Raw genomic sequence first — 21,304 nt, forward strand, 5'->3', positions numbered from 1 at the left:
TTTCAATCACCAACCCACAGTACACAGTGCCTTAGCCTGGAGCATCACATCAAGTCTTGCGCACATTGCTCTTCGCTTAAGAAACGCTCCATTAAAAGCTGCATTCTACAGCAGCAGAAGTTGTTCGGTGTCACCATGAAGGGAGCAGAGGTATCACATACATCGACATCCAAGCCCTCGATGTTGAAGACACCACCATCGTCTGATGCACTGGTATCGACTCCGGCAGTGGCGTACCTAGGGTATGTGGCACCCGGGGCCCATCATTTTTTGACACCCCTTCCCCCCCCCCCCCATGTAAAAATTTTTTTTTTTTTTTTTTTGCAATAACCATGAAATGGAATAAATGGTCAGAATAGAAACAGGCAGTGAAAATTTTCTTCTATTGAACCTCATATATGTAACCATTATTCCAAACATAACAAAACATAAATTATGTCTAAATTGTCATGACATTAGAAGTACATATGGAGTAGTTGCAGGCAGTGGCGTACTTAGGGTATGTGGCACCCAGGGCCCATCATTTTTTGACACCCCCCCCATCTATATGAAAAATATGATTTTTAGTACCAATCTACATATCGCACCACAAGAGTGTACCTAGGAAAAGGCTGCATCTTAAACACTGCAGTGAGCACTAGAACACCAACACATACATTGTAAAACTAAACAAGCCAGATCCCGCACAGTCAATTGGTCCTGTAGTCAATGCCAACTGAAAACTATGTCTTTTTCATACACACAGAACAGAGATACACCCTTGCCCAAAATGGAATAATCACAAACTAAAAATAGAAATATGTAGACAAAAGTTAAACTGATCCGCCAAGAAACCAGACCCTGGATACAATGCAACACCACAAAAAACAGTAACACATGTCCTCTAAAACAGTGCAAAATATAAAGACAGTAGATGTAAATTTGAAAAAACTGATACATAACAATCACCACTTTATAAATTAACAAATAAAAATAAAACAAATAATGAGATATAAAAAAATACAATTTTATTGGACTAATCCCCGTAAGCTCGGTCCCCATCCCCGCAAACCACCTGATTCCATCCACACAAGCCTTGAATTGTTTATATTAAAGTATAAAAAGAAACAATATTCTGTACAATTGTCAATTTATAAATCAGCGTCTTCTCCCCACTCTCTTCCCCATTTCCCTTCAGCATCCTCAGCCCACTCTCTCTCCACTTTCCTTCAGCGCACACACATAAAAACAAGCAAGTAATTTTATATCATTTTCATTCTATTCATTCATAGAAATTAAAGTCTAGATAATGCCAGTCACATAACAAAACATGATTTTACAAAAATAATTCCCTGCAGTCAAGCCTGCAAGGATTATTAGATGTCTTTCAGCAGTTCCCCTCCCTCCCTCCCCCTTACCTTTGTGGCCAAGTCAAAATGATCTACCAACAATAAAATTTTAAAAACACAAAGCACGCTGTACGCAGAGAAAATGTTAATTATCATTTATATTCCGCGGGTTTTCAAAGAGGTCAAGGCAGATGACTTTATGCAATGTCACCTCAGTAACAACTATACAAAAATAGACAAATATTCCCCCTCCCTTTTTACTAAACTGCGATAGCGGTTTTTAGCGTAGGGAGCTGCGCTGAATGCCCCACGCTGCTCTCGACGCTCATAGGCTCCCTGCGCTAAAAAACTCTATTGCGGTTTAGTAAAAGGGGGCCATAGTGCAAAATATAGACAGCAGATATAAATTTTCAAAACGGACACATTTTGATCACTAAGTTGAAAATAAAATCATTTTTCCTACTTTTTTGTCTGGTGATTTCATGAGTCTCTGGTCCTTCTTCTGATCCTTCTTCTTTCTCTCTCCCCCTGGCTCCCCTCTTTATTTCTGCCTTTCTTTCTCTCTCCTCCTGGCCCCCCTCTTTCTTTCTGCCTTTCTTTCTCTCCCCCTTGACCCCCCTCTTTATTTCTGCCTTTCTTTCTCTCCCCTTGGTCCCCCTCTTTCTTTCTGCCTTTCTTTCTCTCTCCCCCTGGCCCTCCTCTTTCTTTCTGCCTTTCTTTCTCTCCCCCTTGACCCCCTCTTTATTTCTGCCTTTCTTTCTCTCCCCTTGGTCCCCCTCTTTATTTCTGCCTTTCTTTCTCTCCCCTTGGTCCCCCTCTTTCTTTCTGCCTTTCTTTCTCTCTCCCCCTGGCCCCCCCTCTTTATTTTTTCCTTTCTTTCTCTCTCCCCCTAGCCTGCACAAAGCCATCGTGCCGATTTCTCCACTTCCACGATTCTTTCCCTACCCTCACCCCCAAGCCAGCAGCCGATTTCTCCCTGCTCCTTCCCCGATGTCCTGAACTTCATCGGGCAGCAGCAGCATTCACAATTCACTGATGTTGCCCGCTTCAGGCCTTCCTCTCTGTCGGGTCCTGTCTTCATGAAAACTGGAAGTAGGCAGGACCCGGCAGAGAACAAGGCCTGAAGCCGGCAACAGCAGCGAATTGTAAACGCTGCTGCTGCCCGAAGAAGGTAATGGAGCACCGAGGCAGTCCGCTTCTCCCCCCTCCCAGCCGAACCCCCGCTGACCCTCCTATCTCCCCCCCCCGTGAACCTTTCCGACCTTCCCAGCGAGAGCAGCAAACCTCCTTCGCGGCTTTCTCCTCCCTCTGCCGCGTTACTGATGACGTCATCAGTGATGCGGCAGAGGGAGGATAAAGCCGACGCTACTGGAGGGAGGTTTGCTGCTTTCGCTGGGAGGGTCAGAAAGGTTCACTTGGGGGGGGGGGAGAGAGATAGGATGGTCAGCGGGGTTTCGGCTGGGAGGGGGGAGAAGCGGTCTGCCTTGGTGCTCCAAGGCCTGGCGCCATTACCTTTTTCGATAATGGCGCCGATGCTGCTTTCGCTGGGAGGGTAGGAGCGCGATAGGGACCGGGCCAGCTGTGCACCCCCCCCTAAGGCGGCACCCGGGATGGACCTCCCCCTCGCCCCCCTTGGTACGCTACTGCCCTGGGGAAACAGCCTGCAACAAGATCGCGCGATGCCAGAGATTTTTGCCTGCTTCGGCTGTTTCCTCCGCCGCGGTCCCGCCCCTCCTCTGACATCAGAGGAGGGGCAGGACCGTGGCGGAGGAAACAGTCGAAGCAGGCAAAGATCTCTGGCATCGCGATCTTGCTGCAGGCTGTTTCCAGACGCGACACCCGGCGCAGGGGGGGGTAACTGGACCGGACCGGGAGCACCCCCTCAGGGCTTGGTACCCGGGGCGGACCGCCCCTCCCGCCCCCCCCTTGGTACGCCACTGGACTCCGGTATCGCAGGCTATAGCTCCTTCTGGTAAGCCAGCTAAAAAGCCACCAGCTTCCCAGACATGGTCATAGGCCACTAAGGCATAGAGTTCAATCATGCTGGCCAAGTGAAGACCCCTTATGCAACTTGTTTCCAAATCGAGGGGTGCATCGACATCTGAGTTATCCTTTCCAGAATGAGTCACAGCACCTTTGGTACCGGCGACAAAGCCACAGGTACTGGTGCTCACTTTTCAAGAGAAGCTCGATGTTCTCTTTCATGCAGAGTAAGGGGACATGTTTTGCCTTCTTACCCGACACCGACTCCGCTTCTACCAACCCTGACATAGGAAGCCGGTACCACTACTGCTTCATTGATGCATCACCATGGCTCTCGACATAAGTCATTATCCAGCCATACTTTGAAGTATCGAGCATCCAGACACCGTTCCAGTTCATCGAAGCATCATTATTATTCTTCACCTCAATGGTCTCAGTCGATCAAGTGTTCTTGCAGAGCAAAACATCTTTCTCCTAAATGTCCAAAACATACTGCATCGCCTTCCTCATCAGATCGATACCATGCCAAGCGGCAGCATCAGTCTCCATCACTACTTGTTGACTTGGATGTTTATATTGATTCCAGTATCAATGCTTCTCATTCAACCACAGAAGCCTATGACTCTCCTGAGCCAAAATCTCCTCATAAGACCACTCCTAGAGAGATATCTCCTACAGAGACACTTTTCTTTACTCAGTTCATTAGACAATTGAATAAGGACTTGTCTATCAAGCATGAGGCAGATTCCAAGTACACACTCCTCCCTCCATATTCATGGTTTCGGAATCTGCGAATTCGGTTATTTGTGGTTTTTTGGGCCGGGACTTCCCCTAGTGAATTGCTCCATTCCCAACCTCCCCAGACCTTACCAGGAGTGATCTTCCTACAAGGATAAGCAGCCGAAGAGTTAGGGCAGCGATTAAAGTTACAGGAGGATCCGGAGGAGAAGGTGCCCTGTTCCTCACCCCAGCCTGCGCCCTTGTGCCATGGCTCCACATCTTAAGCCCGAAGCGAGCCAGCCTGTGATGATAGAGGAGAGCCTGAGGACCAGGGGACTCAGCTCTGGTTGCCTCCGCACCTCAAGCCCTGAACGTGCAGGTGGAGGTCCGCAATAGAGAATGACACGGTGACAAAATTCATCACCGTTCCCGTCCCCGCGGATAACCGCGGGAAACCATTTTCATGTCATTCTTTAAGGAGAGAGGGAAGAATCAGAGTATAATTGGGCACAACCACTGACCCACAAGCTTTTCTTTGAAGAATGCTGGTGTAGAAGGACTGAGGTTGAAATAGACACTAGAAAATGACATGGGATTATTTCCCGCGGTTATCCGCGGGCACGGGAACGGTGATGAATTTTGTCACCGTGTCATTCTCTAGTCCGCAATACCACTTGCCACATTGTGCTACATGCCGATCGCCTGGCCGTGTGTGTACCTTACCTGGTGGTCTAGCAGTGACATGGGGCAGAAGTGATCTTCCTATGCTCCTGCCCCGTGCAAAGCCATCATCAAAATGGCTGCCATAAGTTCCCGTTGTACTCTCAAGACTACAACAGGAACTCAAGACAGCCATTTTGATGAAGGCTCTGCATGAGGCAGGAGTGTAGGAAGATCGCTCCTGCCCCATGTTACTGCTAGACCACCAGGTAAGGTCCGGGAGGTGGGGGTGGGTCAGAGTTGGCCCAAAAGTTATTCGCAAATTTCCATATTCACGGGCCGGCTCTGCCTCTAACCCCCGCGAATATGGAGGGAGGAGTGTTCTGCTGAATTTATGGAGACTATGAACTATAAACATCCTCATAAGGAATTTATTAAACTTTGCATGGAATTCTGAGAGAAACCCTTCATAAAAATTGGGAGTCTCCTCTCTTTGTCCATGTTGCTACTAGAGAGTTGGACTCCCTCTACATGAATATTTCCAGTCCAGGATTTGACAAACCTCAACTGTCTCATTAGTCTTTGGTAGTGGGAGTCCACACTAAAATAGTCTACCCATCTAAAGTTTACGCCTCAGTCCCACCAGGGCGAGAGCGACGTACTATAGACAAGTTTGGTAGACGCCTTCACCACCAAGATCCACAATCCACCTCTCTTTCCTCAGTTTTGGGATTCTGGATCTAAAAGCTGTGATGGAAGAAGAGGAGTTGGATATAGTGGCGATCACGGAGACGTGGTTCACTGAGAACCATGACTGGGATGTAGTTATACCGGGCTATAATCTGTTCAGGAAAGACAGGGTAGGAAGAAAAGGAGGGGGACTAGTATTATATGTTAAAGATCATATGAAAGCCACACAATTGCAGGATCTGCAGGGCAAGGAAGAGGCACTGTGGCTCAATTTAGAAAGAGGGAATGGTGAATATATTTACATTGGTGTGATATACAGGCCTCCTTCACAGACGGAAGAAGTAGATAGAGATTTATTAGTAAACATTCAGAATATCTCTAAATTGCTAATAGGTGATTTTAACATGCCAGATGTTAATTGGGTATCCCTATTGCGGGGTTTTTTAGAAGTAGGGAAATCCTGGATTTTCTACAAAGACAACTGTTCCAGCAGTTGGTAATGGAATCCATATGGGATGGGGTCATACTGGACTTAGTGCTTACAAAGTGGGTGATCATCTAGCATCCAGTGATCACTGCATGGTACAGTTTAATATTAAGATGGGTATAGAGAGGGCTCTTCAAAAGCAAAGGTTCTAGACTTTAAGAAAACTAACTCTGTTGGGGGTTTACGTCAAGGAATTGTTGTCTAGGTGGGAACATCTGGAAGGAGTGGAAATGCGGTGGGCAAAACTGAAAGAAGCGATTGTAAGGGCAACAGACCTTTTTGTGAGGCGAGTAAGTAAAAGTAAGAGGAAAAGAAGGCCGCTTTGACTCTCAAAAGTAGTAGATTAGAGGTAAGGAATAAGAGGTTAGCTTTCATAAACTACAAAAGATTGCAGAAAGTGGAAGAGAGGCAAAAATATCTGGAAAAGTTAAGAGAGGCTGATCGTGTAGTAAGGAAAGCAAAGATGCAAATGGAAGAAAAAATAGCTGACATGGTAAAACGAGAAGACAAGACATTTTTTAGATATATTAGTGATAGGAAGAAGTGCAAAAGTGGCATTGTGAGACTCAAAGGTGAAGGGGAGGAATATGTAGAAGCTGATAAAGAAAAGGCCAAATTGCTAAACAAATATTTATATTCTGTGTTTACACCTGAAGCGCCGGGTATGGGACCACAGAAGACAAACGTGAATAGGGATGGAGGAGTAATAGACCCTGATCAATTTTCAGAGGGTTGTGTTCGTGAGGAGCTAGTTAAAATAAAGGTAGACAAAGCGATGGGGCTGGATGGTGTACATCCAAGGGTGCTGAAGGAACTTTGGGATGTTCTGGTAGATCTGCTGACTGACCTTTTCAATGAGTCTCTAGAGCAGCGGTCTCAAACATGCGGCCCACAGGCCGCATGTGGCTCTCCAAGTTTTATTTGCGGCCCGTGGTCTGGACGTGATCATTCTCTTCCTTTTGGAGCAGCAGCGTGTCTGGCCGGCTCGTTCCATTCAAAGCCATGGGTTGGCGGCTCCTCGCACTATCCACTCCTGCATCGGAAGCCTCTCTGACGTCACAACATCAGAGAGGCTTCAGACGCAGGCGCGGATCTCGCAAAGAGCCGCCACCTGCGGCTTTGAACGGAACGAGCCGGCTAGACACGCTGCTGCTCCAAAAGGAAGAGAAGGGGAGGGGAAAGAGAAATGCACCTTTCTAAATCCCCCCTCAATACTGCCTCCATCGTTGGTACATTTTTTTTTAAACACGGCCGAAGTTTACGAAGGTGGGGATCAAGATATCAGCCGCCGCAACAAATTTAAACCACTGAAGGAAATCCAGCAACATCATCTGGAAATCGTGAGAAAGACACAGATCTCTTCCCCCCACCCCCCTCCTTTCTCTCTTGCACAGCCCTCCTTTGCACTTCAAAAATGCATTCTGCCTGCAGCAAAATAAATAGTAACCCCTGCTCAGGAGCAAGGCATGCAAACTTCACCCCGAATGAAAAATCGTTGGTACTTTTTTTAAAAAAAGCCTGGTGGTCCAGCGGTATCCCTCCCTCGCTAGATGGCTCTCGCTCAGGTCAGGAGCGAAGATGTGAGGAGCAAGCTTATGCGCTCCTGCTTTGGCATGCCGCTTTCTCCTCACATCCTGTTCTGCCACTAATTTCTGACAGGTGGGATGATCAGTAACACTCAGAAAAGCACCCAGACAATATAAAGCATAAACAATAACACTTTATTATACATATATATATATATATGATAAGAATTAAATACCTTCACCGTATCCCAAGCAAACACTCCCTTCACAATTGGAGAATCCATACAATTGATAGGTGAGTGGACACGGGAGACTGACCCTTTAGCCTCGTGGCTTCTGTTCCTGTAGCCGGCTAGGATTCTGAATTCTAGGAGCAGAATTCCGTCCTTATAAGCTGCTGAGTTAAACAGCTGGTCCTGCAGTAACAGCGTCCTTTGATTCAGGCACACCCCAGGTCGGTCCCTTTGAAGTTGTTTGGACAATATTCAGGTCAAAGAGGTCGAGATAGCAGATCTCAGTTCTTTTGATGTTACGGGCCTCTTTTGTTATCTGTTTTGACAACACCCAGGTCAAAAGAGGTCAAGATAGCAAATACTTGTCAACGTCCCTTTCTTTTTGATGTAGTTTCCCATCTGTCTTTACTGATGTTATTTGAGCGGCAAGGAGGTCAAAGAGGTCAGGATCTATTGTCTCTTTGATGCTATCCAGTTGTTACTCAAATAAAGGAAGTCAGGATAGGTGTTGCACTGTCTCTTTGATGCTATCAAGAAGGTGTTACAGAGGCCATCTGTCTTTACTATCCTTTTGGTGTGGTCAAGGTAACACTCAGGACAAAGAGGTCAGATAAGCAGACTTGAGGAGACATATCAGTAATATTTAATAAGTAATATGCTGAACATGTCAGTAATATGCTGAGGTATAACATTCCACTCCTGGATACTCAAGTCTGCTTCTCCAAATTAAGAAGTCCTCCGATTTAGGGGAGAGAGTGTCCGACAATTAAGAAATGTTAACATAAAGATACATTATTTGCTCACTGCAACACACTAACATTCTGTAAACATACTGAAAAGGGAGCTTGACTAGCAGGAATCACAAGTTCAACAGTACTAAGGACACATTGTTTCATTTCAAAATTTACAATATTTTCTATCTAAGGGTACAGAATGTGATGTGGTTTTTAAATCAATGCGATAAAGTTAATTCTTTGTGATATCATTAACGACAGGTAACATTAACTGATCATATCGTAGCGTTAGTTCATAATTATGTACAGTATTGGTCACCCATTCACCTTCCCATCTAAATACATCTGCTACTCTGGAGCCAAAATATGCTTCTTTGCCAGCCAGTATTTCAGAAACAATAGTATTTATTCTACATTTAAGTAAAGGTAAAATGGGAAAATTAATTTTCCCTTCATAATTTATTTCCTTATGGGATAAACCTGGTATTCTTGCATTCCCTAATATTTCTTGCTAATTAGGCATTTTACTTGAAAGTATCACATATAGGGAATCATGGAAATTAATAATCTTATTAATATTATATTTGTGCTCTTACTCATGGCTTACATACATTTAGGGTAGCTTCATAGTCACCATCGATCACTGCAGTTATCTGGTATCCTGTTTTTCTTAGCAGCTTTGGTTAGGGTCTGGCTATGCTCCAGTTTCAATAGGCTTGCTATGCCACTCACATGCCTTCACTCATGTAAGTCACGTGCACTACCCCCAGAGACCAGCCCTAATGTGAAGTGGCAGGATATAGGCTCACTTCTATTCCCAAGTTGGTGCCACATAATAGCCTCATGGCACGGCACTGTATGTCTGGTTGCGTCATCATCTTCTCGGTCTGGTGAAATTTTCTCTTAACCCAGCATGTTAGCCAAATCATCAGAATGAGAGAGCAGAGCTGACCAATTTTATCACAAAAGGATGAAAGTCTATATGGAATAACATTTCCCAGTACGTGATTTTTCAAGGAAAATATTTCCTCATGACTGTTTAGCTTCAATGCTTTAGTTACATTAAACCCCCCTAGTGGTAAAAGAGAGTATAAGAGAAAAAGGAGAAAAACCACTTTATGTACAGAAGGTGATAACATGTGACACAATACTTGTGTGTAAGGTAGTATTTGTGTGAGATAAGAGAAACAACACTAATGCACTTAAAGGTATTCTGTAGGACATTCAGAAAATACACCTTTTTATGTTCTGGACATAATTATTATGTCATTTAAGAGAGACCATACACACGTACAGAATGTGATACCAAAATAACTTATGTCAGAGATGTGCACTGCACTGTTTATACCTGGTAAGTTAAATAAAGAGAGACCATTTTTTTATTTTATTTAGCAAATATCAAATACCAATGAACACCATTTTACTAGGTATAAAGCTTTCTAATTATTTCTCTTCAGATATCCTTTTATAATATAACCCCTAACTAAATTATCATTGGGCTGTATAGAAACATAGAAAGATGACGGCAGAAAAGGGCCAAGGCCCATCAAGTCTGCCCACTCTATAGACCCTTTGCCCTGACCCATGTAGGGATCCCCTTTATTCCCAAAATCTGGCACGCTGCTGGCCTCGATTACCTGTGAGCCATAGCATAAAATCATTGTGAGCATGGTTTTCATAAGATACTTTCTGGTATGTGGGGGAATCTTTTTTTTTTTTTTATGGAAAGGGATATGGTACCATTAGAAGGGGTGGAATAAACTCTGGAAATGGCCAATGTGCAATATTGGGGTACCCCATAAGCTAAAACAGACAACACATAACAGAAACAGACAAACACAGAGCTCCGGCATGCTTTCTTCCATCGGTAATGATTCAGGGTTGATTTTAATCTGTAAATAAGCACACTATTAATCAAAAGAGTCACAAACAAATGTGGTATCCATTGGATTCCCACTATCAGGTCACAGTGCTGGACGTATTTTAAATGTGGCACAGTGAAATTGGTTCTCCTGACCATGTCTGGATACTAAGCTTCTAAAAGAAAGAGAGAGATAGAAACTTAAGTTAATTGCTCTATATAGTTTTACTGGTCTTCTTTTCTATTTTCTTCCATTTCAAAGCTCTGTCACACAATCGTAAGAGAATGCACGCAGGGAATTTTAATCTATAAAATATACAAGAGAGGTTTACGTGCATGTACAGTGGTTCACAATATTAGTGTTTTAGGTAAAAGACACATTTGCAAAATTACTTGGAGTGCAACTTCCTTATACTATCTAACAAAACTTTATACATTATAAAGGTCACTTAGCAATATTTCTACAGTTTAGCTTTCTCTATCACCTCTCGGCATCTGTAAGTATTTTTTGTGGTAGTCTGGTATATGTATATTGCCTCCCTTGCCAAGTGGATGTAAATGGTTCTGGACATTGTTCCACTATAGGAATAGTACAATTTTTGTGGCGATCAGTACTACTATTGGTTTCTCCACCACTACTGATCTCATAGGAATGTCTGGCAATTTACCAAAACTATAGATTCCATCGGAAAGCTGTCATGTTAACCCTTTTTGGATACCTGGCAAGGAATCCCATAGATTAATCCCGTCATGTTAACCCTTTTTGGATATCTGGCAAGGAATCCCATAGATTAATCCCAAAGTGGTAATTGTCCAATTTTAAAATTTGTAAAATTTTTTCTTCCTGTTTGTATAATTTTCCCCCCAATCCTGATATTTATATTCCTACACCCCAGTGTCCACTACAGCTTGTACCTTTTGCTCCCCAGATTTCTACTAGATATTTATCTCTACCTGCGGACGCTGTTCTAATTTGGTCCAGGCAAACACTGAGACTCGGCATTCACATTATTGATCCTCCCAACACTTCCACCCTTTTAAATCAGGATAAAGAATGGAAGCAATTTCCTCAGGGGGGCCGTTGGCACCAAAATATCCTCCCTCTCTCCTTTGTTCTCTACTTTTGTACATTCCCCATAATGTCCCTGTATCTTCTCCATCTATTTCTTCCCTCTTTACACCATCTTTTATTAATGCCAAAAACATATTCCTCCGAGACACCCGCTTAGCCCTGTTTGAATTGGATTGTCCTGTTCTCTTTTTATCAAAAGTATTTTGAGGTCCCCAGTCCCCCCGATCTCCTAACTGTCGGACCGCTTCTAAGGCTTCCAAAATAGTCCTGTCTATTTGATTGATCAACAAAGTTATCTTTACCTGTTTGTATGCTGGTGCAGCATACTTAATCATTTTATTTCTCATGGACTCAGTAAAAGGTAATGACATATATGTGTCAGCGTGACCTATTACTAAGGCTGCCTTCATAGACTCCTCCTTAATTCTCATTTGAGCATCTTTTAATGTATACCAAATCTTATCATTTGAGGGCCAATCAGATTTAAGTGGATATCGCCTCGTGACACCCCTACTAATTATCTCTAATAAAGACCATTGGGCATTTTTTGCAGAATAAGGATCCTCCCATAACGCATTTTGTACTGCTATTTCTTGACTAATTTGAACAAATTTAGGGGCATCTGTGGCATCCCACATAATCCCTGCTGCACCCATCTCCTGTACCCGAATTACCCATGGTATTAGTGGTTCCCCAGGCTGCTGTGTAAAGCGTGCCATCGTATCCATGACTTCTTGCTGAGTAAAGTCTTCCATAACATCATTTTTAGTTAGATTTTCTCCTGTCTGCAAATTTCCCTGTAATCTTTGTCTCCTCACTGGCTTTGCTTCTGAACTTTCTGCCTGCTTTCCTTCAATACATATATCCTCCTCACTGTTATTAGCATTTGAATCACAAATTTCCCCATCCCGTTTGTTTGGATTCCAATTATCCGGCAGATGATAATTTAAGATTTTAACTTTTCTGTAACTCACTTTCCGCCTCCGTTTTTTGTATTTATATCGTGCATATCGCACGGCCTTATCTATTAACAACTTATTCTGACATTGCAGCATTCCAAAGGCATGCAGTTGATTACACCTATTCTTTTCCAGCTCTCCTGATTTCAATTGTAATTCCTGTTTAGCTTCATGCAAATTCCTCCAGTCTGACAAAATCATCCTTCCTTGTCTAGAAATTACTTCTTGCTCTTCTCCTTTTGAGATTTTCACCTTTTGTAAGGAGGCACATAATTCATGTGGATCCCCACTTCCAAAAGTACAGGATTCACACAATCCTGCTTCTACAGACCACTCAGTGGCCATTAATTTTCCCATAATTTCATTCCCATTTGGAATGGAGGGATTGGGAGCCTGCTCCTCCACCCCTTGTTTTCTAGTTAGCTTTCCTGACCACATGATTACCCCACTTCCTGGTACCAATTTGTTCTGCCACTAATTTCTGACAGGTGGGATGATCAGTAACACTCAGAAAAGCACCCAGACAATATAAAGCATAAACAATAACACTTTATTATACATATATATATATATATGATAAGAATTAAATACCTTCACCGTATCCCAAGCAAACACTCCCTTCACAATTGGAGAATCCATACAATTGATAGGTGAGTGGACACGGGAGACTGACCCTTTAGCCTCATGGCTTCTGTTCCTGTAGCCGGCTAGGATTCTGAATTCTAGGAGCAGAATTCCGTCCTTATAAGCTGCTGAGTTAAACAGCTGGTCCTGCAGTAACAGCGTCCTTTGATTCAGGCACACCCCAGGTCGGTCCCTTTGAAGTTGTTTGGACAATATTCAGGTCAAAGAGGTCGAGATAGCAGATCTCAGTTCTTTTGATGTTACGGGCCTCTTTTGTTATCTGTTTTGACAACACCCAGGTCAAAAGAGGTCAAGATAGCAAATACTTGTCAACGTCCCTTTCTTTTTGATGTAGTTTCCCATCTGTCTTTACTGATGTTATTTGAGCGGCAAGGAGGTCAAAGAGGTCAGGATCTATTGTCTCTTTGATGCTATCCAGTTGTTACTCAAATAAAGGAAGTCAGGATAGGTGTTGCACTGTCTCTTTGATGCTATCAAGAAGGTGTTACAGAGGCCATCTGTCTTTACTATCCTTTTGGTGTGGTCAAGGTAACACTCAGGACAAAGAGGTCAGATAAGCAGACTTGAGGAGACATATCAGTAATATTTAATAAGTAATATGCTGAACATGTCAGTAATATGCTGAGGTATAACACATCCATACTCCTAATCTGAGTATGAGAGCTGTCTAGCGGGGACTGGAGAGATTTTAAAAGATATGGGATTTTTTTTTTTTTTAAATTCCCTTGATGGTTGTTGGTTGTTTTTTTGTTGTTTTTTTTCTGTGCCAGACCGCGTGAAGGGAAGGGGGGATTGGGGGAAATGGTGATGCTGCTGCACAGGGAAGTGGGGTGGGGGGAGGGAAATGCTGCTGCACAGGGAAATGGAGGGGGAGGAAATGCTGCTGCGGCTGCTGCACAGGGAAGGGGAGAGAGAAATGATGTTGCTGCTGCACAGGGAAGTGTGGTAGGGGGAGGGAAATGCTGCTGCACAGGGAAAAGGAGGGGAAGGGAATGCTGCTGCTGTACAGGAAAGTGGGGTGGGGGGGAAATGCTGCTTCTGTTGCTGCTGCACCCAATTGGGGAAAGAGAGGGAAGAAAGGAGAAGGGAGAGGAGAGGAACAAGAGAAGAAGCCAAGTTCATGGGAGGGAGGGAAGGAAAGGAGATATCAGACCATGGAGGGGGAGGGAGAGATGCCATGGCATGGGGGAAGGGAAGGAGACAGATTCCAGACCAGGGAAAAGGAAGGAAGGAGGGAGGGAGGGAGAGAAAGGAAGGAAAGAGATGCCAGATCATGGAAATAGGACGGAAGAAGAGAGAGTTAGGAAGGGAAGGTAAGACATGGAAACGTAGATTTTGATAAGAAAGCAGAAAAATTGAACATTTAGTTAATACCAAAGATGGATGCAAGGCAGAAAGTGAAGACGGAGAGAAAAACAGTCAAAGGACAAGAAGGCCCTGGAAACATAGTTGAAAGCACAGAAAAATAAAGTCACCAGACAACAAAGGTAGGGAAAATGATTTTATTTTCAATATAATGATTGAAATGTGCCAGTTTTGAGAAAGAAAAGATATTAAACCTTAAATGTGAGTGCTGCAGAAAAAATAGAGTACTTGGAGGGCCGTAGAAAAAATAGTTAATGTCTTATTAAAGAAATGACAATTTTGCATGACGTAAAACATAAGAACATAAGAAATGCCTGCACCGGATCAGACCTGGAGTCCATCCAGTCCAGTGATCCGCACACGCGGAGGCTCAGCCAGGCGTACCCTGGTGCATACATTAGTCACTCGTATCCCTCAATGTGTCCTGCAAGAAGATGTGCGTCCAATTTTCCCTTAAATCCTAGAATGGTTTATAGTTTATATATCTTTTCTTTTAACTATTAAAGGAAAGTTTTATAAACTATAAAGAGTTTTACCTCATGCAAAATTGTCATTTCTTTAATAAGACATTAACTATTTTTTTTGCGGCCCTCCAAGTACCTACAAATCCAAAATGTGGCCCCGCATAGGGTTTGAGTTTGAGACCACTGCTCTAGAGTGTGATGAGCAAGCCTGTGCCTGCTAGTAGTGGCTTAGTGACAGCAGGGTATTTAGGAGTTCACACAAAGTCTGCCTCACATTTCAAAACACATTGTGGTCAATTTGGTGCTGTTCGGGTCTGGAACACTTTGGGGAGCAGCTTTACTCCATTACCTTGTTCACCCAAACACAGCACACTGCAGGATCCTTCCTGATTGTTAGACACTATAGGAATGGCCCGCAGCTGATGCTGGGGGGACGGGGCTGCAGGTCCTTAAGAAGGAACAAGTTGGCATGCAGAGGGGAAAAAGGGGGAGAAGGACATTGAAGAAGGAGGAGAAAGTGAGGAGCAGGAACACTGACTGGAGATTGACTGGAGAAGGAAGGAACTTAATGAAGAGCCCAGGACATTGGATAAGGAAGTAATCCTGAGAGAGTTGAGTTTATTTACTTATGGAAGTCCATAGAACAGCCTCCAGAACAGGGACTTGTGTTGGCTGATTAAAGGCAAGTGAAAAAAGCTGTTCTTACTGTGGGAATTGCAAAGGAAGATTTGCTATTATTTTTCTACTTGTGCTGTGAACCAGAGTGCATAGTGTCTGTTGTAAGAAGGTGACTATTTTTCTTGCCAAACCTAAAGAACTGCCACTTTGTGCTTAAAGAACTCACTGCTAGGTTTCAGACATTTGATTTTTTTTCTCTGATTGAAGAGTGCAGGTGGGGGAAGGGCACTAATTAAGAGGCCCCAGAACTCAGAAAAATGAACGTTTGCTTTACTTTTGTGTTTTACTGAACCTGCTAAGGCTGGCATTATTTTAAGCCTGCATAATTTACAAAGGAACTTAAAAACTGAAACAGAACTTATCTTTCTTTATGAATGCTGCATTTTGAACTTTTGTTTTTTCCTTTGTGCTGAGCACACACACAGGAGCAAAACACAGAGACTTATGCTCCAGGCTGAATTAGAACTGACTGCCATTTACCACCATCTTGACCAGCTGTATAAAGCCATCTTGTCTTACTGTGTTGTGGAAAAGAAACCCTATGTTTTTTAAATTTTGCCTTTTTGAATGGTTTGTTTCTTTGATATTCTTTTTGGCATTGTTTGAATGCTATTGGAAAAGCCACATATCTTTTTCTGAAGTTTATTCGTCTCACAATAAACTTGATTTTTGTTTCACTTGATGAATTCTTGTCACACTGGTGTTTTGCCTTTTATCCAGTGTGCCCCTAGGGGAGATATGATAATCGTTTAAATACCTACATAATATAAATGTGCATGAGTCGAGTCTCTTTCATTCGAAGGGAAACTCTGCAATGAGAGAGCATAGGATGATGTTAAGAGGTGATAGGTTCCGGAGTAATCTGAGGAAATACTTTTTTACGGAAAGGGTGGTGGATGCATGGAACAATCTCCCGGAAGAGGTGGTGGAAACAGAGACTGTGTCTGAATTCAAGAGGGCCTGGGATAGGCACGTGGTATCTCTCAGAGAGAAAAAGAGATAATGGTTACTGGATTGGCAGACTAGATGGGTCATTTAGTCTTTATCTGCCGTCATGTTTCTATGTTTCTATCTCCTGCACTTGTTGAATTCTGGCCTCAAATCCACTTCCATTAGAGTCCATTTCAGTGCAATTACTGCTTTTCATCAACTAGTGGTTAGAAAACCTCTTGCGGTTCATCCTGTGGTTTCCCGATTCATGAAAGGACTTTTCAATGTCAAACCACCTCTCAAACCACCTCCAGTTGTATGGGATCTTAATGTGGTACTTGCTAGATTGATGAAACCTCCTTTTGAACCAATGTCTTCGGCTCATCTCAAATATCTCACCTGGAAAGTAGTTTTCCTCATTTCTCTAACTGCTGTTCGCAGAGTGAGTGAGCTTCAAGCTTTAGTGGCGGATCCACCATTTACAGTGTTCCACCATGACAAAGTGGTGCTTCGCACTCATCCAAAGTTCTTACCAAAGTTCATCACTGAATTTCATCTCAATTAATTAATTGTTCTTCCCGTATTTTTTCCTAGGCCTCATTCTTATCCTGAGGAAACAGCTCTTCATACTACATAAAAAGCACCAGGACATAATCAGCACCAGGAGTGAGGATCGCTATGGAATGACTTTGTTTGTGCCAGACCCTACGTACCTCCTTTACAAGAGGAACGACTAACTCTGCTCTCTAGATCTCAAAGAAGCTTACACACATATTCTCATTCTCCCAGCCCACAAGAAATATCTCCGTTTTAGAGCAGGAACATACCACTTTCAAAACAAAGTATTTCCACTTGTACTAGCTTCTATACCCAGAGTGTTCATGAAATGCTTAGTAGTAGCTGCAATTCTATGCTCTTGCAGTTTCTATGTGTTCCCTTACCTGGATGACTGGCTCAACACCTCACCAAGCTCACCATGACATGAATGCCACAGTACAGCTATTAGAACTTCTGGGATTTACAATCAACTTCCAAGAAGTCCATCTGCGAACCACCCAAACTCTTGAGGTCATTGGGGCACTTCTATACCTAATTCAGACTTCTGCCTTTTTACCACAGACAAGCCTCGACACTCTGATCCAGATCTACCTGAAAGTCTCATCTCTATCACATTACTGCGTGTCAGATGCTATGTCTCCTAGGCCATATGGCATCTACAGATCACATGACTCTGTTTGCTCGCCTACATCTCAGAGATCTTTAGTGGGCACTCTCAAACCAATGGTCTCAGGCTACAGATGCACTATCTCAATGGATATGTGACCTCAGCACTTCACCAATCTTCTCAGTGCTTATCATTGGCCAATCTATCCAGAGGCCTCCTCTTCCACTCTCCACCACATCAAAAGATGTTAATGACTGATTCTTCTATACTCAGATTCTTCCATACTTCCACCTCGACAGCCTCCATACTCAGAGCAGCTGGAATCCTTGAGAACAAACTCTCCACATCAATCTCCTTGAGCGTCAAGAAATCCGTAATGCTCTCTGCACATTCCAGGATTGTCTCCTCAATCAGGTTATTCTCATTTGAAAAGACAACCAGGTAGTCATGTACTACAAGAACAAACAGGAAGACACGGGGTCTCATCATCTATGTCAAGAAGCGATGAAAATTTGGTCCTGGGCAATTCCTTGCAATGTGTTTCAAAAACTGTTTATCTCGCAGGAAAGCAGAATGTCATAGCAGACAGGTTAAACAGACTTCTATTACCATCACTCAACGGTTTTACGTTAGATCTTTTTACTTCCCCATAAAACCAAAAACTTCTGGTCTTCTGTTCCAGAATTGACACTCTACTCTGTCTAGAGTTGTACACCTTTCTTCTCGACAGGCAAGGAAACTTCATATATGCTTTCCCTTTGATTCCTCTAATTGGGAAAACTCTACTCAAACTTTGCCAAGAAAAAGCCAGCCTGATACTCATAGCACCTCGGTGGCCCTGACAACCCTGGTTCCTTCTCCTCATGCAATAAGGGAGCATGTTCAAATCTTTCCAACCTTGCTGACACAGAACAAAGGATCCCTACTTCATCTCAGTCTGTTCCTTAGAACTCACAGTATGGTATCTCTCTCCCAGTCAATAGATACTTCCACATTCTTCGCACCAGTATTAGCCATCTAGAAAACCTTCTACACAATGCTGCTGTCACTTTAAATGTACTCGCTTCTCTGCCTGGTGTAGTCTCAACTCATTGAATCCAGCCACTTGTCCAATTCTATTGGTTCTGGAGTCTGTTTTGTATCTTTCTGACTCTGGTCTCAACATTACTTCAGTCAGAGTTCATCTCTATGCTATTACAGCATTTCATACCTTTCTGCATAACAAACCACTATTTGTATATCCTATAGTTTCCAGTTTTATGAAAGGTCTTTTCCATACCAAATCTCCATAGGCCTTCTCCAGTTGCTTGGGATATCAGTGTTGTGCTCTCTACTCTAATACAGCCTCCTTTTGAGCCACTTTCAACTTAATCTCTCAAACTCCTCACCTGAAAAGTAGTGTTCCTCATCTCTCTCACTTCTGCATGTCAAGTCAGTGAACTTCAAGCACTTGTGTCAGATCCGTCTTACACAACTTTTTACCATGGCAGGGTGGTCCTTCATACTCACCCCCAAGTCCCTCCCAAACACCATCTCAGAATTTCATCTGAATTGATCAATAGTTCTTCCTGTCTTCTTTCCATGACCACATTCTGTTACATCTACTCCGGAGTCAGTACGATAGGTGTTTTATATCAACCTGTGTGCCAGTTTTGAGAATTTATATCTGCTGTCTACATTTTGCACTATATTTGTCTATTTTTTTTTAGTTGTTCCTGAGATGACATTGCATATTTTAAAGTCATCTGCCTTGACCTCTTTGAAAAAATTACCATATATAAATAATTAACATTTTCTCTGCGTACAGTGTGCTTTGTGTTTTTTAATTTTGTGGTTATGTATTGTTAATAAGATATTGTGTGTACTGTATATGAAAAATAAATAGAAAAAATTGCATTACAATTAGTACTATTATGGGGGTGGTATCAGGGGCAGAACTTGGGTGGGGTACTCAATTGATATATGTTAGACTTAGGGGGTAGTTGGCTTGAAGAAGTTGAGAAACACTGCCCTACATCAACTGGCTCGCCTTTATCCACCTGTTTATTCACACCTTCAAAGAATTCAAGCAAATTGATGAGGCAAGACCTCCCTCAGCTGAACCCATGCTGATTCTGCCTCATTAAATCATGTTTGTCTACATGTTCCACAGCATCCCTCATCTCTCCCCTCCCCCACTCCCCCGAGCACTTCGCTGCTCAGATAAGTCTCTTATCTGTACTCTTCTCCTCTACATCCAATTCCAGACTTTGCCCCTTCTACCTTGCTGTACCATATGTAATGTAATGTAATTTATTTCTTATATACCGCTACATCCGTTAGGTTCTAAGCGGTTTGAAGAAAATATACATTAAGATTATAAATGAGAAGTAAGAAGGTACTTAAAAAATTCCCTTACTGTCCCGAAGGCTCACAATCTAACTAAAGTACCTGGAAATTAATAAAGAAGAGAATCCGGAATCTTGCTGTTCTTTTTGATTCTGTACGGAATGTTGCTACTCTTTGGGATTCTAGAATCTTGTTATTCTCTGGGGATTCCTGGAATAAACTGCCTGACTTGATTCGTCAAGCTCCATCTCTGACAGTATTCAAATCCAGACTCAAAGCTCACTTCTTTGAAGATGCTTTCAATTCCAAACTCCAACCCACCTTCAAAGCAACAAATATCTGTCTTATCATTCCCTCTGTAATTCCCTCACCTGATCACAGTGTATTTAATGCACTTTCTTGTCCAGTTTGTCTGTCTTGACTAGATTGTAAGCTCTTTTGAGTAGGGACTATCTCTTCTATGTTTTGATGTACAGTGCTGTGAATGTCTAGTAGCACTATAGAAATACTGGTAGTAGTGCTTACCACAGCTTTTGAAAAGGACCTCTCAATTTTTTACCTATTTTTTATCTGTGCTGTCTGTCTTAGACTGTGCACTCCAAGGAGCAAGGACTGTCTTCTCAACATGTCTTCCTACAACTCTAGCAACATCTGGTACACACTTTGCAAATCATGATAGTATCATATTTTTGTCCTTATTATATATTCAAATGGTTAACATGGCAAGCACAATAGATTGAATAATTTCTAACTATCTATTTGGTTTTCACTGCTCCTGCACTTGTTCTCTAAAATCATAAACCTATTTTGAGTTTAATTTGTGTGCTTGTTCGTTGTCCTGCATGTAAAATGATTTTAATGACATGATATTTCAGTAGAAGTATTCACATTATTGATAGATTAACAATTTTTTTAATCTGCCTATAATTTGACAATCATTTCTATCTGCCCTTTTCAGCGACAAATTCAAGGATTATTTTCAGGACTTCAGCAAATCCTTCGCCAAGATGGATAAGAATAGAGATGGTTTCATAACAGTAGAAGAACTACATAAAATGCTTCTACATTATAATTATCATTTTGATAAGAAACAATTCATCAGTCTGCTATTCAGGTACTGATTGTGCTATAATTTATTGAACTGGAAGAGTTTTTTAAAAGTATAAATGAACTAAAATATTGTATCCATCTGACATTCTTTAAAGCACAAATTTTGTATTTTATCACAAAGCAACTTTACTTTTGTTTATATATAAAGAGAGGCCCTTTAGAAAGGATATACAAATTGGAATTGAGACATTCAGGTTGGGATGTTCAGATTCCACTAGTATTTTATTACAGGATCTGCCAACATGGAGCTTGTTCTAAAATACATTAAGAAATGGACAGTTTTAATGCATTGGTTACATGTGTCAAGTCACAACAAGCACATTAATGAACTAAGGTACCTGCTCAGCTCAGGGTCTGCAACATGCA

The 21,304-nt window shown here is 42.5% G+C and overlaps 1 protein-coding gene across 4 annotated transcripts in view; it reads left to right on the forward strand.

Annotated features, from left to right (window-relative positions):
• Window positions 1–21,304, forward strand: part of EFCAB6 (EF-hand calcium binding domain 6) — a 474,908-nt gene that overhangs the window by 336,953 nt on the left and 116,651 nt on the right. For all 4 annotated transcript variants that reach the window (XR_004540188.1, XM_033953069.1, XM_033953071.1 and 1 more), the window contains exon 23: window positions 20,787–20,942. Coding sequence is in view for 3 of the 4 variants with exons in the window: in XM_033953069.1 (XP_033808960.1) it covers window positions 20,787–20,942 (156 nt within the window). In the remaining variant the exon portion in view is untranslated. The remainder of the gene's footprint in view (window positions 1–20,786; window positions 20,943–21,304) is intronic.

The sequence above is a fragment of the Geotrypetes seraphini genome, chromosome 7 (assembly GCF_902459505.1).
Source record: "Geotrypetes seraphini chromosome 7, aGeoSer1.1, whole genome shotgun sequence".
Lineage (NCBI taxonomy): Eukaryota > Metazoa > Chordata > Amphibia > Gymnophiona > Dermophiidae > Geotrypetes > Geotrypetes seraphini.